At 47.5% G+C, this 22,947-nt stretch overlaps 2 protein-coding genes across 2 annotated transcripts in view; both read right to left on the bottom strand.

Moving 5' to 3' along the window:
- Positions 1 to 5,229: 5,229 nt before the first annotated feature.
- TMEM52 (transmembrane protein 52) lies at positions 5,230 to 8,676 on the bottom strand. Its single transcript, XM_056508335.1, has 4 exons — positions 8,341 to 8,676; positions 7,524 to 7,568; positions 6,175 to 6,344; positions 5,230 to 5,837 (listed from the first exon to the last, which is right to left on the bottom strand). The coding sequence occupies exons 2-4, from the start codon at positions 7,553 to 7,555 to the stop codon at positions 5,527 to 5,529; spliced, it is 513 nt and encodes a 170-aa protein (XP_056364310.1). The 5' UTR covers positions 7,556 to 7,568; positions 8,341 to 8,676; the 3' UTR covers positions 5,230 to 5,526.
- Positions 8,677 to 11,077: 2,401 nt separating this feature from the next.
- Positions 11,078 to 22,947, bottom strand: part of CFAP74 (cilia and flagella associated protein 74) — a 37,867-nt gene continuing 25,997 nt past the window's right edge. The window contains exons 26-39 of the mRNA XM_056508327.1: positions 22,111 to 22,387; positions 21,554 to 21,661; positions 20,755 to 20,921; positions 19,457 to 19,591; positions 18,968 to 19,077; positions 18,554 to 18,609; positions 18,196 to 18,315; positions 17,842 to 17,994; positions 17,409 to 17,538; positions 16,715 to 16,869; positions 15,782 to 15,920; positions 14,903 to 15,024; positions 14,321 to 14,455; positions 11,078 to 12,806 (exon numbers count right to left, since the gene is read on the bottom strand). Coding sequence (XP_056364302.1) covers positions 12,693 to 12,806; positions 14,321 to 14,455; positions 14,903 to 15,024; positions 15,782 to 15,920; positions 16,715 to 16,869; positions 17,409 to 17,538; positions 17,842 to 17,994; positions 18,196 to 18,315; positions 18,554 to 18,609; positions 18,968 to 19,077; positions 19,457 to 19,591; positions 20,755 to 20,921; positions 21,554 to 21,661; positions 22,111 to 22,387 — 1,921 coding nt within the window. The 3' untranslated portion in view covers positions 11,078 to 12,692. The remainder of the gene's footprint in view (positions 12,807 to 14,320; positions 14,456 to 14,902; positions 15,025 to 15,781; positions 15,921 to 16,714; positions 16,870 to 17,408; positions 17,539 to 17,841; positions 17,995 to 18,195; positions 18,316 to 18,553; positions 18,610 to 18,967; positions 19,078 to 19,456; positions 19,592 to 20,754; positions 20,922 to 21,553; positions 21,662 to 22,110; positions 22,388 to 22,947) is intronic.

Here is a 22,947-nt window from a genome sequence, read left to right as displayed (position 1 = left end):
GATGAGCAAGCTGGGAGTCTTTGGCCTCAGGATGAGGTGGTACAGGAGGGATCTATAAATGTGGATAAATACCTGGGGGGAAGGTATAAAAAAGACAGAGGCAGACTTTTCTCACTGGGCACCAGCTTGCACTGCAAGAAGCAGTAGGAACAATCCCAAATACAGGAAATTCCACTCCACCATTCCAAAAACCTGTTTTCACTGTAAGGGGAGTCTGTAGGACAGGTTGCCCAGAGGGGCAGTGAGATCTGCATCCTTGGAGAATTCAGAGCCACAGTGGGCAGGGCAAGCTGCCCTGCATTAGGGGATGTCCAAAGGTTCCTTCCAAACCCCTGGATCCTAGAATCATTTTCTGATGGAAAATAGAGGCAGAGACATTGAAACCTATCTAGTATCTGTGGGTATCTGTGGTAGAGCTGGAGTCTGTCACACTCCAGGATGTTTCTTGATTGAGAGATAACCCTACTCATTATCACCAATTTTTTCCTCATTATTACAGTGGAAAATAACCGAACATAGGCTTTTTTATTTCCCAGATGGCCCAAGTAATTTGAATTTCAGTATTTTACAGCAGGTACTGTGGGCCTTTTATCAAGAGGGAAAGGTCTATATACGAAATAAGTAAGGAATAAAAGCATAGCACGTTTTTCTCCTCCAAATAATCGCCCTGACTGTAATTGCTGCTGTGTGTGCTGGCCTTGCAGTCTGCCCAGCCGACCTTCACCGGGGCCACTCCGGCTCGCTGCCCCCATCTGCTGGGAGCAGGCAGCTCCGCCAGGGGCGGGAGAAACTTCCCCAAACCTCACGGGGTGTTTGTTTTTATGGCTGTCTGCTTCGCCGGCTCATCGCAGCGCGATTGCCTTCAGAGCCAGCTGGAGTGACCTCAGAGCAGAGCAGCTTCTCCCGCCTTCGGCACGGCAGCCTGGCAGGGTTTGTGGGGAAAGGAGCATCTCCAGCCCGTGCACTGAGCAAACCTTGCCTCTCTCCCCTCAGCGTCTTCCCTGCTCAGGATTGATGGAGGCACCTGAGGTCCAGGGGCAGTTTCTGAATCTCACACTTTGCACAAGTTTCTTCTCCAGATTCGCCCCTTCAGAGGGGGAGGCTTCAGTGGGGAGGATTTTGCTGCACTTCGTGTCCCACACAAAGTTCATCATGCTCTGACTGTGCCTGTATTTCAATGTGACAGCGCAGCCCACGCTCGGTGCGTTCATCCTCCCAATCCTGCAGGAAAAGGCAGCGCTGCAGTCCCTGCTCTGCAGCCCAGCTCATGTGGGGAGCCAAAGTCACCAAACTGGGATCCCAGGTCAGCACTGGGACCTCGGGACTGCATTTCCTCACTTGTGGAAGGAAGTGGTTTATGCCATAAACTCTGAGCTCAGAAAGAGAAAAAATGAGCAAATAAGAGCTCAATATCAGGCTCTTCTCTTGTGTTTCCTTTTTGAGCTACCTGGGAAAGCAGGGTAAAAAAATGAGTAAAAATTAAGCACTTTAATGCAGATTCAGGTCTACAGATTCATTTCTAGGTTTGAAATAGAAATTGATTTTCTTCTTTCTCTGAGTGCCCAAGGTGAGCTTTGTTATTAAAAAAAATAATAAAAAGAAATATCTTTGAAAGTCTGCATTCTTTTCTACAGGCCCCTTTTTCCTTCCAGTAAGATAAAACAAGAGCAGCTCTGGCATTTTACATTCTAAATTTTGACTGACCAGAACAAAATGTTTTCCCAGCAATCTGGGTTTGCACCTAAGCCTTTTTTGTGCATTGAGTTTGACCTTAGGATGTAGAATTTCATAAAACATTTATTGTCTTCTCCAGTTTTTAGAGCACAATTCCCCTGTGATACTTTGTTTTCATCGTCTGCTCTGAAAAGGATTCCAAGGCTTCTCTCGCAGTTTGAATTTTAATTGTGGGTGAAGGAAAGAACCTCTGCTACTTGCAGCAACATTAGTCAGTGCCTCCCTAAGCAAAAAAAGAGTTCTAACAGGTAAAGAGGATTAGGATCAGAACCAGGAGACAGCCAAGAGTGTCAAGAGTGGTTGTGGCAGAGATACTTTGTTCCACAAACGAGCAAATTTTGCACATGTCCAAGTGTCCCACTCATCTGTGCTGGCAGCAGCAGTGATCCTTGTGCCTCAAAAACTGCAGCTGATAAAGACAAAATGAACTTAGAAAACAAAGCAACCAAACCTGAGCTAGTTGAGGCCAGTGAGGCAGACAAAGGCAACTGCAAGGCAAACAAAGAAATGATTTTTTTCTCTGACTTTTCCTGTATCCAGACCCCAGTGATGCCTCAGTCTGGATGCTGCAGGTTTACCACTAAATACTCTCCAAAGATTATAATGCATCAATTATCAAAGCCATTCTAGAGGTAGCACTTTACTTATATTGTTAACGAGCTTGGCTATAAAGGGATTTGCAGCCTGAATTTCATGACAGAGCCAAGGTATAATTTGCTCTGGGCTATAAAGCCCATGAATTATTGAGGAAATTTACTTCCATGGCTGCATTTTCTTTCTGAGCACAAGTGCTCGTGCTGAGTGCATGTGTGTGAGAGGAGAGGCAGTGATGGAGGCTCCAGCCTCAGCAGTCCATCTCCCCAGCAAAGGCTCTTTCTCACAGCCAGCAAAGAACAGCAGAAAATAACTGACAAAATGATCCTTTTGAACAAATGGGAGAAGAAAAATTGCTTGCTGAACAGTGCCAAACTGAGGACCAAATATAAATCACAATTAAAAATGCACTTTGGGTAATTACAGACAGGGGCTTTTCCCTGAGAGATATCACAAAGCTTGTGTGGATATAATCAGACTTGAATAGATCTAGTGGTGGTGAAAACCACCAGCCTGACAAATCTGAATTCTTAGATCCTGCATCAGGCCAAGCCCATAACCTGCTGTGGGACCAACCTCCCCTCAGTGTTCATTTTAAATTTGGTTTATTCTGGAAGTGAGGCTTTCGAATCACAAATTCCCAATCCGTGTCCTGCTTCCCTTCCTTCCACTCTGCACACCCCACTAAAAAATTCTGAATCCACTCACCAATTTCATGCAAAGTGATGAAGAACTGTAGGTTTCTAAAATGTGAAGTTCTAACTGTTCCTTGAAGCAGGAGCTGTGTAGAGATGAGGGATCTCTTCCACCCTCCATTGCAAGGACTCCAGCATGGGGTCACCCTGAGCAGGCTATGGAGAAGGTTGGTCACAAGAAAAATCTTAATAATTTCCCAACTGTGAAGGTTACCCAGCAAAGTGAGCTGCTTTTGGTGTGCAGAGGGGAGTCTGTGTTCCTGAGGCCTCCTTGGGGCACTAATTGCTGTTAACAATTTCTGAATAAATGAACTAATTACAAAGTAAGAGCAAAACACAAGAATTTTCCTGGACAGGAACACCAGATTATGCCCTTATTCCTAGGAAGCCACAGGCATTTGGGGTTTTTGGGGTTTTGCATCTGCTGTGACCAAACAGAACAGAGCGGGCAGGTTGGCAGGTCCCGGGCAGGGGAGGGCAGGGACCCGGAGCAGCAGCGCCGTCTCTGCCCAGCCCGTGCCGCGATCCCCGCGCACCGGGAAGGGAGGCACTGCCCTCTGGTGTCAGGCACCATCCCTTCATTCCCCTGCCTCGCAATTCCCGTCTCTAGTCGGGAGTGAGCGCTCAGCCATTTCCCTCCAACACAAATTCCTTCTCCCGAAGGGCAGAGGCTTCGTTCTGAGCGCTATGGAAGAGTTCAGGAAATGAAAATACATCTGCTGTATTTATGACCTGGAGACATCCAGGACTGGGCATATGTTGCCCTTCCAGCCAGAGATTCCAAAGTTACCCTGGCTTATGCCCAGCCTCCATCTTGACACAGATAACAAAAAGCAAAGGAAAGAATAAAACAGGAGAAATATAATGAAGGATGACAGAGAGGAGACAAAAGAGAAGCAGATTTGTTACACCACTCAACCCTCACAGTAAGTTCCATGCAAGTTAAATATAGAAGCGACCCTTCCCTGGGGAGCCAGACTCAGGGACAGCTCACACACGGCTGCAGCAGCATCTCGGGCCTGTGGCTGGCAGAGATCTTCATTTTTAAATCATTAGTGCTCATTTCCAGGGCAGTCCTTGCACTAATGGTTGTCAGAGAATAACAGTCTTCTAAAAGCTGTGCAGGCTTTTGTGCCCAGCACTTCCACTGCCTGTTAATGACAGACACCTGAATTTATGCTACATTCACTAATAGCACCGAGTGCTCAGGCTTTGGTTGCTGCTCTTACCCAGAGCAATGAGCCACCCTGGCAATTGCTCATGTTCCTAAAGCAGACAGATTAGCACCTTGCTAAAGTGGATTCAAAGAAAATCGCTGCTCAGGAGTGGACAAAATTTGGACCATTTGGAATATGGAGGGTCAAGGGAAAGAGCTGGCATTAAAAACCCAGCCTCTGGAGCCCGAATTTTTGTGTGGGCTGTGACTGCTGTAATCAGCTCCAAGCTCCCAGTTCTAAAATGATGCTCAGCACTTATCCCTCTATCAGTACTTCACGAAGAACCATCCCTAAAAGTAATTTCTTTGAACTTCTGCCCAGCCTGTACTGTGGTATTTGTATCTCTAACTTATTCTGGATGGCTCAGCACAACCATGTTTTGTGTCACCCTGCTCATTCCTTGAGTAAGTTCTGAACTGGTAAAAGCTGCCAGAAACCTGTGATTTTTCCTTCCTGTGCTGCCTGAGCAGATAAAAAAAAATAAAAGCATCTTTGAAATATTTGATGAATATTTGAAACATATCAGTAACAGCAAACCATGTATGTGACTGTCTCTTTGGAATTAATGTGAACTTTATCTGGAAAAAAAGAAATAGCAAAGGGAACCCACCCACAAGACAAGGCATCTCAAAAATAGAAAAAAAAAACCAAAACAGAACCTCAAAAACAATCCCTTGGGGTCTCATGACCACCACCACCACAGAAGTGTCATGTCTCATCTGTTTCATTCCCTGTGTGCAGCTGTGAAACAACACAGAGCATTTCCCTCCATGCTCTCCTGTCCTGGCATCTTCCTGCTCCTTGAGGAACATGAGTCCCAGTCCTCAGCAGTTTTCTGGGCAGTTGATGTTCCCAAAAGAGGAGAAACTACAGAGGCTGTTCAGTGACACTTGCTGGGATTCCCCCTTCAACTTCAGCTTGGGAAACTTCTGTTCTAGAACAACTTCCTGTTTGTACTGTTCTGAGTGTGTATTCCCAAGGTGGCAAAATTCTCCTGACCTTTTTTATTGCTGGACATAAGGAACAATTTTTTTATCAGAAGATGAACACGCATTCACGTCCCACTTTTACAGGCATTTTTAAACTGCTGCCCTTTTACCTCATTTCATATCCTTGAAGAAGCTTTACCAGGGGATTACAGCAGTCTCAGAAAACATTTCTTCTGACAGATCATTACAGGGGCATGAGAAGAAACATCTTTCCATCATAACCTACTAATAAACCCAAACTCTTCATGTCTTCTTTAACTCTTACAGTCCTTCCCTTTACTCCCCATCTGAGCTGAGTCAGACCTGTGGCTGTTCTTTTGTGGCATCTTCTGAATCTTCTGAATTTGCCTGTGTTGCTGGATCTCTGTTGATTGTGTCAGGTGGGGACTGGCTGGGATTCAGCCCTCCTGGTGTCACCTGTTCAGGGATGTCATTAAGTTTCTGGTTTGTCCGTGCCACTTGCTTTCCCATTTGAACAGCTTCATCATAGGAAGGAGGCAGGTCCATGGCATAGAGGCTGTAAGCTGGAGGGGACACAGTGTTCTTATCCATATCCACAAATACCAAAGGAATCTGGACACTTGGAGGGTACTGCCATGAGCTGTATGCTGTGAAGAAAAAGGATTAAAAATAAAAATTAAACACCTGCATGGAACTCTGATATATAAAGGGCTAATCCTGCTTTTTTCCAGGAAACTACAGTTTCTTGTTTTCAGAACAATGGCACTGTATCCTAAAGCTGCCCATATAGAATCACTCCTGGTTTTCAGTGTCACTCACTGTCACTCTGATCCCTCCCTTCACCTCTCGTGCCCACCCTGTGGGGCTGGAAGTTGTTCTGGGAGCTCCCTGGGAATTCCCATTCCTGCAGGGGCTGGACACAGAATTCCAGGCAGGGGTTGAGGAGCAATGCTCCATGGAGCAGGTGACTGCCAGGACACTCACAGGTCACTGTGCTGTGGGCAGTGCTGTCACTGTCAATGCCAATCACTGCCAGGTCACAGGGGTGCCGAGGGAAGCTCTCCACCGGGAGCCTCTTCTTGCGGCAGCAGAATTTGATGCAGCTCGCTGAGACCCCACAGAGCAGCAGCAGGAACACCAGCAGCAAGATCAACCTGAAAGGGGGAAAACTCCATCATTCCACTGCTTATGTGTTACTTCTTCTAAACCAGAGTATAATCCCACTCTAAATGGTTAGAAGACAGGCCAAGCCTCCTTGCTTTAGTTCTGAATGGATCCTGGATTAGAAAATTGGATCACAAACACTCAATCTCGAGCTGAAGAACTGCTGCCCATAAGTACAACCCATTCTGGCTCACAGGTGCTGTAACATTTCACTATTGTGAGTTATTTTCAACTTCAGTGCATGGACAATGAGCAAGAGAGTGTTTGTACTTGGAGGGAAATACAAGCACGAACTTCCACAAGTCTCTATAAATGAGCATGGAAATGATATCAAATTATATTTATGCCTTGAAAGCACAATTCTGTCTCTAGCTGTTGCTAGGAAGTTTATAATTCAACAATTTAAAATGTACCTAGACTGATATACCTGTGTTTCAGGTTTTCCTCTCCACTGAAACTCCACCTTCCCACCCCTCAATTTCTCAATCCAGCTCCCTCTTGTCGTGGAGGCTTTTAGAAGCCTTCTCTATCTATTTTTGGTAACTGTCTTTTGAAACAACTCTGTGTATCAACTAAAATTGCTCCAAACTGAAAGAAATAAAGTAATCAACTCTTTCTGTGTGCTGCCACCAAAGACAATGCATGGACAGAATGCAAACTGTGAAAACAATGTCAGGGCACCTATAGCACGTGTGTGAGGTAGGAGATGAATCCTGCTGTGAATCCTCTCTCTCAGCCCAGTTTCCCCTCTCCGGCAGGCCGTGCTCAGCTCGGTGCTGGCTCTGCAGAGGGGACAGTCCCTGGCCCTAGAAGGGAGCGATCCGAGGATGGGGCAGGGCCAGGTCCCAGCGAATCCCTGCTGGAACCCGCCCTGCGCAAAGAGCCAATGGCCAGCAGCGCCCTGGCTATTTAGGAACAGCAAACAAGCCCTTGAGTTCAACTCCAGTGCTCTCAGAAGGGAAAGATGACATAGCCCTGGGTGAATGCTGGTCCCCACCTGACACCCGATGTCCCCTGACCTCGTCCAGTCCATTCCACTGGCAGCTCTCAGAACAGAGAAACCCTTCCCTGATCCTGCCCCAGAGAAGCGTTTCCACTGCCTTGCTCTAAGAACTGCTCGTAAAAACTTCCAAATGGTTCTGGGTTAGGAAGATTAAAAACCAACTTACCAGACATACCACAGACTTGTCCAATCAGACATGTTCTGAGGGCATCTGTGAAGGAAGGCAGATGATTCACTGATTTAAATAGTGCTTGTATGGCAGGGAATGCACTTCCCTGGGGTGGAAGAGGGAAAGCACTGTAAGAATATGGAGTAAATCCACTTCAGATTGTTCTTCACAGTTGTACCATTACTCCAGATGAGAACATGCAAATAATCCCACTGTAAAAGTTGCTTCTGAATCAGTAAATGTTTTTATGGAATGGTGCATTACTCTTGCTTGGGAGGGAAAATGACTCGTGCAGGATTCCCAAAAAACCAAATAATTGTTATTTAAAGGTAACTGAGATGAGGTGCCTCATACCAGAGGCCTGTCTGAAAATGCCAGTCTAGACAACTGCTTGTGTCAGATATTTTAAAGCTATTTTTCCATTGCTCCAATGCAGCCAGAAATGGCTTTTTCCAGCTCTAGTGCAGTACAAAAGGAGGAGAACAGCTCCTGTGACATTTCAGGAGCACGGCTGCCACAGCAGGGTTGTGTGTACTGAACCTCCTGCAATGATTTCCTGCACCACAACAATGGTTCTGACCACAGGAGAGCATCTGCAAACTGCTCAGGAGTGACACTTGGGAATTGTCTTGGGAGAGATCCATTCACCTCAGTCCACAGAGCAAGGGCAGCCAAGGGAAATTTAAAAGTTGCTGATTGTCTTAGCGATCAAAACAGAGGTTGCAAGGGATGGCCATCAGCAAGGCACCGTCTGGTGTGGGAATGTCACTTGGTCACGGTGGGAAAGGTTTGCCAACAGGCAGTGGTTACTCACCGGGCAGAGTTGTTCTCTCACAGGTGTTCCCAGAACAGAGCGATGTTTAGGAAAGGGGGACCCCGGGATGGATCAGCGGGTGGCCAAAGCAGAAGCGCCTCGAGTCCCTGCTGCATGTGCTGGGGAGGCTCCAGGCTGCGGGCCGGTGCCGGGGAGCCCACGGGCGGCACCGCCGCTTCAAGGACACGCGAACGGCGCTGAAAGGGGACACCGAGCCCTGGGGACAGCCCGTGCTGGGCAGCGCAATAAATAACCAGCATCATCCCGGGGGGCAGAGCCTCGGCGGGGCAGGAGCCGGCAGCACCCGCAGGAGCCGGCAGCACCGCCCCGCCCGCGCCCCGCGGCCCCGGATCCTCCGCCCGCAGGGAGGGGCAGAGCTGAGTGTCTTAGACTCTGCTCCTGTCCCTGTCCCTGTCCCTGTCCCTGTCCCTGTCCCTGTCCCTGTCCCTGCTGTGCCCGGGATCTCAGGGCAGAGCTGGGTTTGCAGAGGTTTCTCCGGAGCGATTCGGGACTGCGCGCGATGCTCTCACCACAGCAGAGCCCATCAGGTGTGCAGCAGCTGGACACACCCTCTGAGCCTCTGCTGTGTCAGAGGGACTTGAAGGAGAAATAAAGAAATGAGAAAGCTACTATGAAATATATGAGTCAGAAACAAATGTTTAGAAGAGCAGATAAATTTCCCTTTCTAAAAAGAGTCTTCTTAAAGCACATGAAAAGGTATTGACGGCTCTTTAGGATCGCTGTGCTCCAGGCTATTTAACTGTCGAACATTTCAGATGTACAAATTCCTTATCTCCATCCATGAGCTTTTTGCTGTGTTCTCCTCCCTGTCCAGCTGAGGACGGCAGTGATGGAGTGGCTTTGGTGGCACCTGTCAGGGCCAGCCCAGCACAATCCTGGGACAGCCACTCCATGGGAGCACCAATGGACACAATGCCTGGGAAGCACCAAGTGATATTCCCTATTTTGATTCCTAGAACTGAAATCCAGTGTTTCCAGGCTCAGCAGTGGCATGTGACAAAGTGACTGCAGTGTTTTCCTCCAGCACTGCTCAGGGTCATGGGGCCATTGCTCATCTGGGGAAACCTGTGCTCATATGTGTGAAGCAATCACTGAAGTCACTTCTGGAGAAGCAGAACATGAATTAATAAATGTGTGTGACACTAGTGCTTACTGTCTCACTTTCTGCTTTACTAATGAGCTGGGTTTACTTTAAGGATTATGAGGATCATACATGGGTGTGAATTGCTCATTAAACCAGAACTGCATCAGTGCCATGAAGTTCATGTTTGCTTTTAGATCCAAATCTGAAAGCCTGAATTTTTATCCAGGGACCCAAGAGTGGCCACAGTTGCAAAACTCAGTTTGAAAGCAAGATGGTCACAAGTGCAGTTAGAGGTGCAGAAAACTTCAACTTGTCGGAAATGAAATATTTCTGAGGCCACATTTTCCATATTGTCCTAACAATAACAGCTCCATCCCTATTGGAGTCCTGTAATATGGAAACAGAAGCTCTAGGTTCTATTTGTAGAGTCACCTGGTAGTTTTAATGCCCAGTGCTACAACTGTGGATAACCCACTCTGGAAGCACAGGATTGATCAGGGTTTGTGCCTTTCCAAGAGATGAACTTGCAGGAGCTGTGCTGAGCTTCTGCTGGGCACTGGGACTTGGCTTTGATCCATGCCAGGAGAACACAGCAGCTGTCTCAGCTCTCTGTGCTCAAGGAACTGCCTGCAAACCCTCTCCTTCTGGATCAGCTCTGTGTGTCTGAGCTACCAGGGAATTGTTTCCATCTTCAGTTGTCCCAGTCAATTTTCTGTTCATTGGAGAAATATCAAGAAGCTGTTGCACATAAGACACATTGTACTTGAGAATTGTGTGGAATCACAGAATTCCTGCATTTTCAGTAAACTGATGGTTTGCATCTCTGATCTTGGCAGGTTTGCATCATGAGGATTCTAATTGTGGTAACTGTCAGTGGAATGGCAGTGGAACATCCCGGATTACATTTTACAGACACAATAACTGTGCTTTTTACTTTTGAAACTGTAGTAGTGTCCCAGGTGAAGCAGCACAGTCTGCACACTTTGCAGTGAGTGTGTTTTTCCACATCAGCGTGTTTTCCCTTCCACATCAGCCTGTGTCTCTCATTGCCTGAGTGCTGCCCCATGTGAGAGCTGGCACTTCACACTCTGTGTCCCCAAAGAACAAAGCAATCCAAGAGAGAGAAACCAGTTCTGTCTGAGCAGCCATTGTGCCCCCAAGAAGTCAAATATGATCACCTTTGAGCCCCCAGCTAAAATACCAGGCTTTTCTCTTATGGAAGGGACTAAAATCTGTTCAGATTTCCACAAGTGCTTTACAGAATGTCAGCTGGAGTTTTATAGGGAGAGTTTACTTTATTTTCAACCTTCCAGAAATAACCACCTGTTCTGTTATCCTGGTCCAACCCTCCCCTGAGAGAACAAACACATACTGAGTTTTAAACATGGAGACTTTGACCAGAGAAACCCAGAACCTTATGTTCACTTCAGACCTGTGAAAATATTGATCCAAGTCCTCCAGTGCCAGGAAAGCAAGCACAGTGGGTGACACATCTGCTCACCTGGAGCTGCTGGGTACCAGTGGTCCTTCAGCTGGTTGGTGGCAGCTGCTCCTTACCCAGCCTAACCCTGTGAGGGCACCAATGTCACTGTCCTTGCATCATTCTTTAATTTTTTACTTCTCTTTACTTTTCATCACCTGACTTCTGTGAAGTGGAAGATTCCTAAGACAGGGGTGTTGTTTCCTGGTAGATAATGTTACACTTCTTTTCAGCACTCTGTATGGTTATCATAACCAGAGTCTGGAAACTGATTTGTTGTCAGCCATCATTTTTTGGTTTCCAGCAGTGAAATCTGAAGGATCCTCACACAATGGATGCCCACAAACTCAATGCCTGAAATAGCTCCTCCACTCCCCCTTCCTTGCTTACTGACAACTCCCCTGCCATGAGGTCACTGTTGAGTGAGCAGTGCTGTGTGCAGTGGCTTTAGTTGATGTAGTGGGATTTACTCACCCTTTTGGGGCTGCAGGGGAGCCAGCACACAAAGTCCATTGTGTGCCTGCCCAGCTGTGCCAGCAGCAGCACCCAGGGCCTCCAAGGAAGGCAGAGCTGTCCCTGGCTGGCACTGCTACCCCCAGCTCCTCCCCACCCCAGGGACTGGCATTGCCTCAGCATCTGCAGTCTTTAGACTGAAGAGTTAAGTGACTCCACAGGCACTCGATCCATTATTAAATGAGAACTCATCTCAGTGGATCAAACACTGGCTGGACAAACAAGGAACCCCCTCTTCACTCCTACAAACCTCCTCTGTCACAGGGAGAGCCTGCTTCAAATGTTCCTTGTGACAATTGCTTCCCTGCTTGTTCCTGCAGTTCCCTCGTTACCACAGGACTATTTACAAACAACGTTTCTATTTTCTGATTGCATCACCTGAATCAGGGATTTAACAGCTACAGGGGCCAAAGGGCAACACACCCTCGGAGTGCTGGGGAGGGAACTTTGCCACAGACTGGCTGTGACTCAGGAAAGAGTGTGATAATGTACAGGATTATCCTGTGTCTAATGGCTGTTGCCTTCCTGCTCCCTGCATTCTCCAGCTCTGCACTTGCCCTGAACCAGCAGCTGCTGCTTCCTGCCAGAAGTTCCACCTGCAGAGCATTCTTGGCTTCCTCAGAACAGCAGGATTCTGCTCTCAGACAGATTTCAGCAGAAGGAAAATATAGAAATACAAAGTTCCTGGACAGCCAGGATCTCTGGCAAGTGTTGGACCATATCCAGGGAACAGCAGAGGAATATTCCCCCCTGGCCATGTGTTATCAGGCAGATTTGACTGCACATTGTAAAAGTGACTGCCCAAATTATCTGGAGAAGGCTTGAATCAGAAACTTTATTCTGATCTTTAAAAAGTCAAGGCTTTTCCAAATCCTACAAAAAGCATCTGAAATTGGAAAAAAATAGAAACTCACCTATGTGGATGTAAACCAGATACTCTTCCTGATGGAATGCCCACCTTTAGGAGACATGGAATTAACAGCAGGTGTAGCTGCTTGGGGCCCTCAGTAATTCTTTCTTCTAACACAAGATTACTGTCACAGAGTCAGCTGGAAAATGAAGCTACTGGCACCAGAGTTCACAGAGAACTTTGGGCAAAACAGAGCAGAAATGTTACATGGCCCTTCCTTCCCACAGCCCTCCTGCCCTCACTTATTTGCAACAATCTCAAAATCTTCCCATGTTTCACCAGAGATCCAGGGTTACATCCCAGTGATGTAACCTCCATCTTCCTTTCCATTTGGCCTGGACCCCTCAGGCAGTGGGAGCAGCTGCAGACACAACTCTTGCCATGAGCAGGACTCGGTAGGATTCTGTAATGTCACCTTTGACAGTCAGGAGGGCTGACACGAGCGGGGGCTCACTGGTCTGCAGAAAGAACCAACAGAAAACCAGCCTGGGGTTTTGGGCATAGGAGACGAGTGGACCACCTTCTAAACTCTGTGTTTCACGTCTTGGTGTTCAAGGTACCAGTTATAGCTACAGGTGACAGGTCACAGCCACTGTGCTGGCTCCTCTCTGTCCCCAAGTGATGCTCATGCTGCAGCCAGTGAGGTATGACAGTGATTCAGCATTCTGTCCCCAGAGTGCCACAGACACTGTCCCCACGTCACAGCCATGGCAGCTGAACACAGCAGCAACCTCAGAGCTCCCAGGGAGGGCTGGAAGGAAACAGATCCTGTCAGCCCCCAGTGAGTGCTCAGTGTTGTGCAAGACCCAGGGGTTACCAAGAGGCACGACGTGGACTGGATACATCCTGCCAGCAACTCTGCTGCCTCTTTCTGCTTGTGATGGCAGAAATCTTTTAATTTTGGAACCAGCAACTCATTCTGCCATCCCACACATGGGGAGTCAATGCCTCCAGTCCCATGAATGCCCAAGGAGGTGAATCAGGAAGGGCAATCACAGCCCCATGGAGTTGTTGGGACATCATATCCAACCTCTACCACACAAGGCAGAAGCAGCCAGGGAAATGGGGTACCTAAAGTGGAAACCCAAAGGCCCCACTGACCTCCAGGAATGTGCCACAGCAAAGGCAGCCCATGGCAGAGAAATGTGCTGCAGAGTGAGCTGTGTAAAGCCAGGCCTGTGCTGGCAGGGCTGCAGCAGCTCTGTCCCAGGGCCCCCCAGAGCTCACTCAGGGCACCAGAGCCTGTTAGGAGCAGCACTTTGGCCTTTGGGCTCTGTCACAGGGGCCTGCAGGAGGGGATTCCTTTGGGATACAAGTGGCTCACCCCTGTCCTTGTCACCACACAGCCAAGCACAGCCCTGGGGAGGCAGGAAGGCTCCAAATCATCCCATTGTTCCCAGCTTCTGCTCTCAAAGGAGAGTTTGCACCACTGCTCTTTCAGGGACCCCACAGGAGCTGTCACCTGGCTGTGTCTGAGCCAGCAGTAGCTGTGGATGACAGCCCAACAGGATCTGTGGGTGACAGCCCAAGGGAACCTTTATGTCACACCTCCAGCAGGACCTTTGGGCCACACCCTGCCAGGAGCCCTGTGCGATTCCAACAGGACTTTGGTGTCACGCTGTGACAGGAGCTTTGGATGACACCCCAACAGGAGCTGTGGGTCACATCCATCAGGACCTTCGTGTGACACCCGCTGGGAGCTTTGTGTGATGCCCCAACAGGAGCTGTGGGTGAGAGCCTGACAGGAGCTTGGTGTGACACCCATCAGGATCCATGTGTGCCCCCCGCCAGGACCCCTGTGTCACACAGGACCAGGACCATCGTGTGCCCCCCGCCAGGGGCACACCCCACCCAGGACCATCGTGTGACATCCATCAGGATCCCTGTGTCACACCCCCTCCAGGACCCCTGTGCCCCCCGCCGGTGCCGGTGCCGGTGCCGGTGCCGGTGCCGGTGCCGGTGCCGCGCTCACCTGCAGCTCGGCAGGTGGCACCCACGAGACGCCGATGCGCTGCTGCTGCCCGCGCTCCAGGGCTCCCCTCGGGCCGTCCAGCGCGAACCCCGCCCGCTGCAGCTCCGCGCCGCTCTCCAGGCTGAACTCCACGGCCTGGCACGGACACACGGACACACACGGACACACGGACACACGGCACGGTCACACCGGGGCTGCAGGGGCTGCGCTGCCCTGCCCGAACTGCCCCTTCAAACTCCACCTGTCTTTTGTGACACCATTGTGCTACTAAATACTCCATTAAAAGAACAGGATCAGGACTGTAATTCAGTTCTGGGCTTAAAATTCTGTATTCTAGAATTGAGGAAGCAAACTGCTAAATTAAGTTTGTTGCTGACTTAGTATGATAATGCTAATTCCCTATAATAGCCCCTGAAAAATAATATTTTCAAACACTGATGCTTTTATAATGCAAAATTTATCAGAAACTCTGAAAGTTCCTTTTTACAATTTATGAATTTGTGACTTTTGGACTGAAGGAATGAACAGCCCTTTGCATACATACAGCACCTAGCACAAACCTGCAGGTTTTATTTCCCTCACCTTCTTAGCTGCCAGCAGAGGACTCTCCATGGCCCCGACAGTGATCTCTGCCCTGGCTGGCTCTGCTGAGCCCTCCACGTACTCCAGGAGTAGCAGAAGGGACCTCACTGCTTCTCCTGGCCCTAAACAAACAGCAACCAGGTCAACTTTGAGACAGTCAAAACCGAACCTTTGGCAGTTTGGAGCCAACACAAATTGTACCACGATGGTTCAAAAAAAGTGATGTGGCAAACTCAGGAGCTGGCAGAGATAAAGAGATCCTTTCACAGAGTTAGTGAGGAATTAAGGAAAAGGAGGGTTTGGATACTTTGCAATTGCAAACTCCAATTGTTACTTGTTTATCAAGTTCCAGACTCGCTTTCTAGCCCATGGCACACACCTCTGTGTGCTTGGACTTATTTACAGCTCAGGAGTCAGGAGCTGTTTGCATCCTGTCTCTGAACACAGATCCTGTCCCATGAAATTAAGGAAGAGTAACTTCAAATCCCTGGAAGTTTCATAACAGGACAAACAGGAGAATCTAGGATATGTGATAATATATGAAAATTTCTTAAACATTTAATACACCTCAGAGAAGCGGCAGAAAGCAAATGCATCTTAATTCTTCATTGTAGTATTACATTTTAATCATTTTTGCAGGGAAGCTGCAGAGATGGAAGATGATCATTAAGATAGAACTGCATTAAAAGGAAGAGAAAAACTTTTTTAAAGAGAAAGTTTCTTGTGTTTTTTGTCTATTATGAATATATGCTGTAACATAATGCTTACTTTTTTCTGATTCTGAAAAGATTGTTTTTAATTTTATTTTTTCTTAAAGGAAGAGGAACATTCCCATGTCTGATCCCTCCCTGTTCCATAATAAACAGTGTGGCACGTTACCTTCTTCCAGAGCTTCCTGTGGTGCCACAGGTGAGGTGACAGCCAAGGACTCCACGGGCACATCCAGGGGCACTCCCCCCTCCACAAACATGGGGTGATTCCGGGCTGCACCCTTCAGGTAGATCTCGTGGGCTGTTTGCTGGGTGAGACAGAAAGTCCTGGCTGCAGGTGACAGCTCAGGTCACCTGGATGATGCTGCCACCTGAGCCAGCAGCACCAGGAAATCATGGCATCACCTTCCATGTGAACGATCCCAGTGATCCTGGGCTCTAATGCAGGAGCTCTGCACCTGCCCCTGGGCTTGTCCACTCTGGCACTTCTGTTTTAAACAACTTGGGAAATGTGCCTCAGGAGGGCATGGGACAAACTATTTATAAAAAAGCCACTAAAAGAGGCAAAACGTTTCTGTTGCCAAACTTGGGTGATTCCTAGCCACAATCCCAAATTTGCAAGGACAGCAGCAGCTCTTGCTCAGCCCCAGTCTGTTTGTAGTGCTGCTGCTGGGCATTAGTGGTCACCCTGCACCAACTTTTGGTGTCCTGGCAGAGCCCAGGGCTGCCCGTGGTGCAGCCACCTGCGCATCCGGCCGGAGCATCCCAGGGCAGCTGCACAGATGGGAGCTGGCACTGAGCACTGCAGGAGCAGCTCCCTGGAGCTCCTGCTCCTGCTGGGCCCTGCTGGGCAGCTGGAGCTCCCCTCTCCCCTCTGCTCTGCCATTAAATGCTCCCTGCAGGAGCCCCTTGGAGCTGTGCTCAGCTCCCGGCCCCTCCTGACTGGGGGAGAGGACAGGGATGGACCCCATGTTATTGCTTTTACCAATTAATAACTGAATATCTAAACATTAAATATGTCAGAGGGCCCCAAATGTGCCCTTTCCTCCCCACGTCAGATAATCCAACATTTAGGCTGTTTTCATAATCCTGATTGTCTCACCTTGCCAAAGAGCAGAACCTTGAGATGGTCAGAATAGTAGAGACTTTCATGATCAGGGCTGAAAGTAACAACAAAATCCTGGCTCTTCCCAGCCTCAATTTTTCCTTCTGTTGGAGAGACACTGAACACACTGAAGCCATTATAGTTCTGTGTTCCTGATAAATAAAAATGAGAATACAGGTAAGAAAGGAGGACAGCTCCATTTTACTTCTTCATAAATTTTAAACTCATTTAATTTTTGTTGGAACAGCAAATTAATAAGAACTGATACATGGCTTTGCAGCAAAACAGGGTGCTAGGAACACCACATAAATCCATCTATCCATCCATCAGTCTGATGCATTCATCTCCAGAGGACCTGAAGCAGCATCACCAACCCTTCCTTATATTCTGACGTGTTTTTACAGAGATGGATATCTTTAAGTGTAATCTTTAATATGCAACTACTGTGTGGGTTTATTTAGATTTAAACACTAATATCTCCTTACTTGTGGGGATTTGCTCAGGCTGCATAAATTTACAGCTCCCCATATTGAAAGAATTACTACAGCTCCTACTGGGGAGCAAAATGAGGTCTTTAATTTCAGGGCTGTGATGCCCCAGGTCTGACAGCTGTGTGGATCTAAGAGGACACAGAGATGCTGCTTTACACCTCCTGTGTCTTTAGCAGAGGAAAGAATAAAAGGAGGTTTACCAACAATCTCTGTTCTCTGCAGAGAGGATGTAAGAAAGGATGGAATTTTCTGCCGGTCTCTGTCCCGTGTTGGTGAGAGCGACTCCAGTTGTACGGAGAACAGCAGGGTCAGGCTGGAAGTGTTCTTTATCTGGGGACATTCATTCACACAACAGCATTTGCATTAAGGAAATGGATTCTCAGGCCTGTAAGATCCACAGTTTGCAAAGTAGCTGAATTAATTTTGCTGCATTAGTGCAGCTCTGTGTCCCCAGACGCCACCAGAGGCCCAGTCAGTGCTGCCCATACGTGTCACACCAACCCCCACTCCCCACCAAATACTGCACTTTGGTTATTGACACACTTGGACAAAATCTGGGAGGAGACAGTTAATGTTGTCTTCCTCCTCACAGGAACTCCTGCTGTGCTTTGCAGCTCAGCACAGAGGCCTTACCTGGACTGTGGCAGTCCCTGTGTCCCCAGCCACGATGTATCCCATGTCCAGCAGCTCTCCCACGGAGCACTCAGTGCTTGGCACCACCCCGTGCCCAGAGAGGAGGAGGCTGAGGTTGGTCTTTGCCACCTGGATGTCCAGAGCTTCCAAGAACTGCCCAGAGGGTGCCTGGGTTAGTCCATCTGCTGAGGGAACCCCCACCCCTCCAGCTGACCCCTCCAAAAGAGCCAGCCCAGAACTGAGACAAGATCCAAATATTGGGACAGAGAACAAAGGATTTTCCTGTTCATACCACGTGTTACACACTACTTACATCTCTCCTCCTTCCCCCACTGCTGTTGTACCTTTACTCACCCATTTATCCTCACTTGGACAAAAGGAGATGATGAGGGGTTTATTTTCACCTGGCTCAAGTGCTCCAACTGCTCTAACCAACAGGAAGGGGCCATTGGGATTCAGAACTGAGAATCCCAGCTAAAACAGTGCAACTCAAGGAAAAAAGTTATAAAGATTGAGAAAAAATATGTGAGAACAGATTTTACATACTGTTTACATGTATTTGGACTGAACTAAGTCTACAAGCTTTTGAGAGATTAATAATTCAAGAGAGAAGATGAGCTGCTGCTTTAGTGTCCAGCAGCTCCTCCTGCAGAGACAGAGTCTGATTAAGCAGAGGCTGAAGGCTGAGCTCACGTGCTCCAGACAAGGATACTTCCAGCTTCCCTGGAGAGATGTTTTCTATTGTAATTCTCTTCATAATTCTGAGGCCTGCAAGGAATGAAAACACATCCCAAAATGAGGATTCTCATCTCTGGCCTCCCATTCCTTCCCCTTACTCATGTTCCTGCCTGGGCCAGATACTCATCCCAGGCCTATGGCTAAGGCACTACTCAAAGCTCACCAAAATGCTTTCAGATTGGGCCAGTCACTTCTGCAGCTTCCAGGTCCATGTTTGGGGATCAGGTCTGCTCTTTCATGGGCCTCAGCTGGCCAGAGGCTCCCTATTTTCCACCTAAATACCCACTAAGGGCTAATTTCTATCCTGACTTTTGAGAATGCAGAACTCTGCTGGGAAGAACTCACTGTCAGAGAGAAGCCACTCCAAACCAGAATTCAAATTCCATACCTACAGAAACGTCCCCAAAATTGGCTGTATTGATCCCAGAGTCAGAAGTGATCAGAACAGGAGGGGCCACAGCAGGGCAGTGCAGCTCCAGGTACAAGGTGTTGTGAGGGCTGCAGAGAGAGCAAAGGGAGCTGGGGAATAAAAGGGCAGAGCTCTGGGATCACACAGAGGCAACAGCAACTGCCAGGGACCTGCTCCTGTCACAGGGTGTCACTGCACTGGTGGGACAGCACAGCACAGGGCTCAGTGACTGACTGTTCCCCAGCAGAGATGAGCTACAGCTGCCTCAATGTTTTCACACAATTATTCCTTCAGCTGCTCTGATATTCATGTGTTTGATTCTTATCCAACTGGTGGGCTGGGAGCATGAGTTTCTACCACTGAGCTATGAAGTAATTAAGATCAGAAAACAAATTTCTCCCCCAAATGAATAAATTAGCAAGCCCACCATTTCCCCCTCACATCTCTGGGTTATCCAACTGCACCCACCTGCAGGTTAAGTTCCCAGAGCCCTCCTCTCCAGTGGTGTGGCCACTTGCAACAGAGCATGGGATGATGTATTTGTTAAAACTCCCTCTGAAACTCCTCGTCAGGGAAGCCTGGGCTGCTCTATAAGCATCAGAACTAGAGAATCCAGGAATAAGAATTATCTCAGTGAGTGAGAGAGCAAAAAACATCAAATAAATATCTGCTGAGCTATTTGTGATTATTGTTTCTTAGTCACACATTCAAATTTGAATGTAACAGTGAAACCAAATGACTGCCAGTAATGGACCCACCCTACAAAGTGGTTGGATTTGTAGCCAAAAAAGAAGAATAAAAATGAAGAACCCAGACAACAGATGTTACACTAAGGATTGCAAAAATCTCAACACAATTTGCTTTGGTTAAATACATCAAATATTTCAGTGTCTTCCAGTACTTCTACATCAATTCAATGACATGTAAACACACAGGATCACATTCCTTTAATGCAGTATGTAGACAATACTACTAGATTTTTATAATCTCTGCTGCATATATTTAAAAATTGTCATTAATGGATGCAATGAACATGAGATTTAGTAAAAAATATCAAAATACCCAGTACAGCCAAATGAATTTACTTCCAGATAATTCCAAATTCCTGAGACTGGGTAGAAGTGTGGGTCTGAGAAGTTGGATTACCTGCTGTACAAGGGCCCTCAGGTATCAGATTTTGCATGTGAGTCTCCCAGCCTCCAGGCAGCAATGCTGCTGATGCTGACTCTCCCTGAGGTGCTCACACTGCACAGGGACTGCTTCAAATGCACATTTCCCAGCAACATTTCTCTGCCAGCACCGATGCTGACCATGACCAATGTGCTGGACTGTGTAAGCCCTCAAATTAAAAATAGAAATTACTCCCTGCCATGGATTAGGGCCATCAGCTGGTTCTGGTAGTTCTGCTCTAAGAGCTTTATTTGAGTAGTTTCTGTTGGTCCCCAAGTTGAGCTTTGCAGTTGCCCTTTCCATAAACCCCGTGTTGGCTCAGCCCCATCCCCCGCACAGCCCCAGCTCCTGCTCCCTGACAGATTCTTTGAAGTCTTCAATCCTTCTGATGCATAAAGGGATTCTTTGCCTCACATGAGAGGGTACAGCTGTGTGGCTCACAAGCAGCACTAATTTTGGAAACAGCCTCTGCAACACAGCTGAAGCTGTTCCCTCTCCAGTTTGCTTTCTTGTCTACCTACAGCTTTAGTAGATTTATTAAACTACTTCTAAAGAGAATGTTGTCTGTGTAGTACAAGATGCTTCTGTTGACTTACTCAGGCTTTAACTCTTCGGGTTTTGGCTCTTTAGAGCTGTTTACAGAATCCAGGCTTTTCCTGCTTCCAGCCCTTCTTCTGGAAATGGAAATGGTCGATTTCTTTCGCTCTCTCTTTGAATCTGTCCTCTTTTTCCCCACTGGAGACTGAGTGGGGCCACTGGAAATCTGACCAAGACAGGAGTGAGCAAAGACACAGCCCTGGCCCAAGGACACAGAGCAAGGAGGTGACACAGAGCAGGGGACAAGGGACAGCAGGATGATGGTGACAGCCCACAGACAGAGAAGCTACTACAGACAAATTTCCAACAGTGTAAAATTTGAAAATTAGTTTGAAATGGCTATATTTTACCTCCTCTTAGAAGAAGAGGTCTCCTCTTGTAGCAGATGAGTAAAAGTCTCTATCTCATAGGAATTTTACCTGTTTATCTCATAATCAAAGACAACCACAGGTGCTCACATAAATTAACTGACTTAAAGACTGCATATAAAGTCCATGGATGCTATAAATCTTCAGGAAGTGTAGAAGCTTTTTCTTTTCCTTTTTAGAGTATAGCATTTGCAATAAAACCCTCTAGGAATAGTTTGGAAATTGTGAGCATGAAAATAAATTATTGCTCAGTGAACAGGCCACACACTGAGTGCACAGTCACACTCTTGTCCTTTATAGGCAGGTCCTGCATGAACCACGAGCTTGGGCTTCATTAATATACAAATAATTTTATGATAAAAATACCATACAGAGAAACATATCTGGAAGTGAGAGACCAGCAGCATGTGCTGTTCTTAGCATTCCTTACTTGTTCTCCTGCCTCTGGCACAGCTGCTGTGCTGAGCCTCCTTGCTGCCTCCTCCCTGATTTGCTGATCCGACAGCGCCGGGCTGAAGGACACTCGGATGGAGCTTTTCTGGGAATGTGAGAGCACACACAGGAGTGAGGGCAGAGCTCAGCCCCCAGCCACGTGTGACAGAGCTCAGCAGGAGCACACACAGAGCAGCACACGAGTCACACATCCAGGGCACTTCAGCATTCTCAGGATAAAGGCACTTGCAGCTTTTTGGAAGTCCAGGATGTTACAGTGGGCTGGGTTTACATGGCCAATACTTTTGATATTTAAATATTCTTCACATAAATCACAGTGACAAAACTGGGAACTGAAGAGTCTCATAAGACGTGAACCAGATTTGGTGCTTAACTCTCCTGTCTGATTTAAAACATTCTTTCAAACAATACAAAATATTCCAGCTATTCTAACAACAATTGATGTTTTGAGCTTTGTTTACAAGTGACAGCCTTTGTAAGGATGCAGATGATCAAAGATTTGGCAGAACACTCAGACATTTAAAGTGAATTTACCTGCCCAGGCAGCACAGTTCCCACAGAAGGTGTAATGGTCACAGGACAGTCTTGGGGCACGTGGAATTCAAAGGAAGTGGGGCCAACTGGGACAGGGTCCCCAGTGCCAATCCGTGGGACAGGGTGAGTGAGAGGGTTCCCATCCACGTGGGAATTGAGAATATCCAGAGTGGCTGAAGACACGGAGTTCAGGGCTGTAGCAGCAAACTGAACCAAGGAATGAGACAATTCAAGAGGTGGGTGGACTCCAACTGCTTTGCATGACAGCTTGAATTGTCTAAAAATAAACACATGATAAATTGTCTCAGCATAAAATAGTGTCTTAATCAGCCCGGAAAATAGGGAGCTAATCCTGTAGTCCCTATTTAAGCAGAATTTCAAGCTTGCAATGGGAATTTTGCCTAAAGATGAACAATAATACTATCTATTTTTAATGCACAATTGGCCAGAGTCCCTGCTTGAATTCTTCCTCTGTGAACTTCTGGAAATACATCCAGTCAAATCAAAGTTTATGCCATCATTACTGCAGCAGCATCGGCTTCATGCAAAGAGCATTTTTACAAAAAAAGAATTCCTTCAGTAATTGTGCTGAAAAAGCAGCAGAGCTCTGCAGGTTGAGGGGCTGGAGCTTAGGTGTGGGACAAGGATAAACTTGAGGAGGGGTGGGAAAAGCCATCTCAGTAAAGACAATTGTGAAAATCAAGGATGAAACCAACAGGCACTGAGCAACTCTTGCAGCTGGAGAATTCCCACCTGCCTCAGGTGCTTATCCCAGCCTCACCTCCCCAAGGCAGGCAGGGATTCAATTTCTGAGCTGGGTTATCAGTGGGAGCCCAG

Source organism: Oenanthe melanoleuca, chromosome 21 (genome assembly GCF_029582105.1).
Source record: "Oenanthe melanoleuca isolate GR-GAL-2019-014 chromosome 21, OMel1.0, whole genome shotgun sequence".
In the NCBI taxonomy this organism is placed as follows: domain Eukaryota; kingdom Metazoa; phylum Chordata; class Aves; order Passeriformes; family Muscicapidae; genus Oenanthe; species Oenanthe melanoleuca.
This window is presented reverse-complemented; position numbering and strand designations above follow the sequence as displayed.

Excerpts from the sequence above, each read along its gene's own strand:
- TMEM52 (XM_056508335.1), bottom strand. The coding sequence starts at position 7,555 with ATGTCTGATTGGACAAGTCTGTGGTATGTCTG. Across the intron at positions 6,345-7,523 it reads ACAAGTCTGTGGTATGTCTG|GTTGATCTTGCTGCTGGTGT; the intron begins GTAAGTTGGTTT and ends TCCCCCTTTCAG. Across the intron at positions 5,838-6,174 it reads TGCCCACAGCACAGTGACCT|CATACAGCTCATGGCAGTAC; the intron begins GTGAGTGTCCTG and ends TTTTCTTCACAG.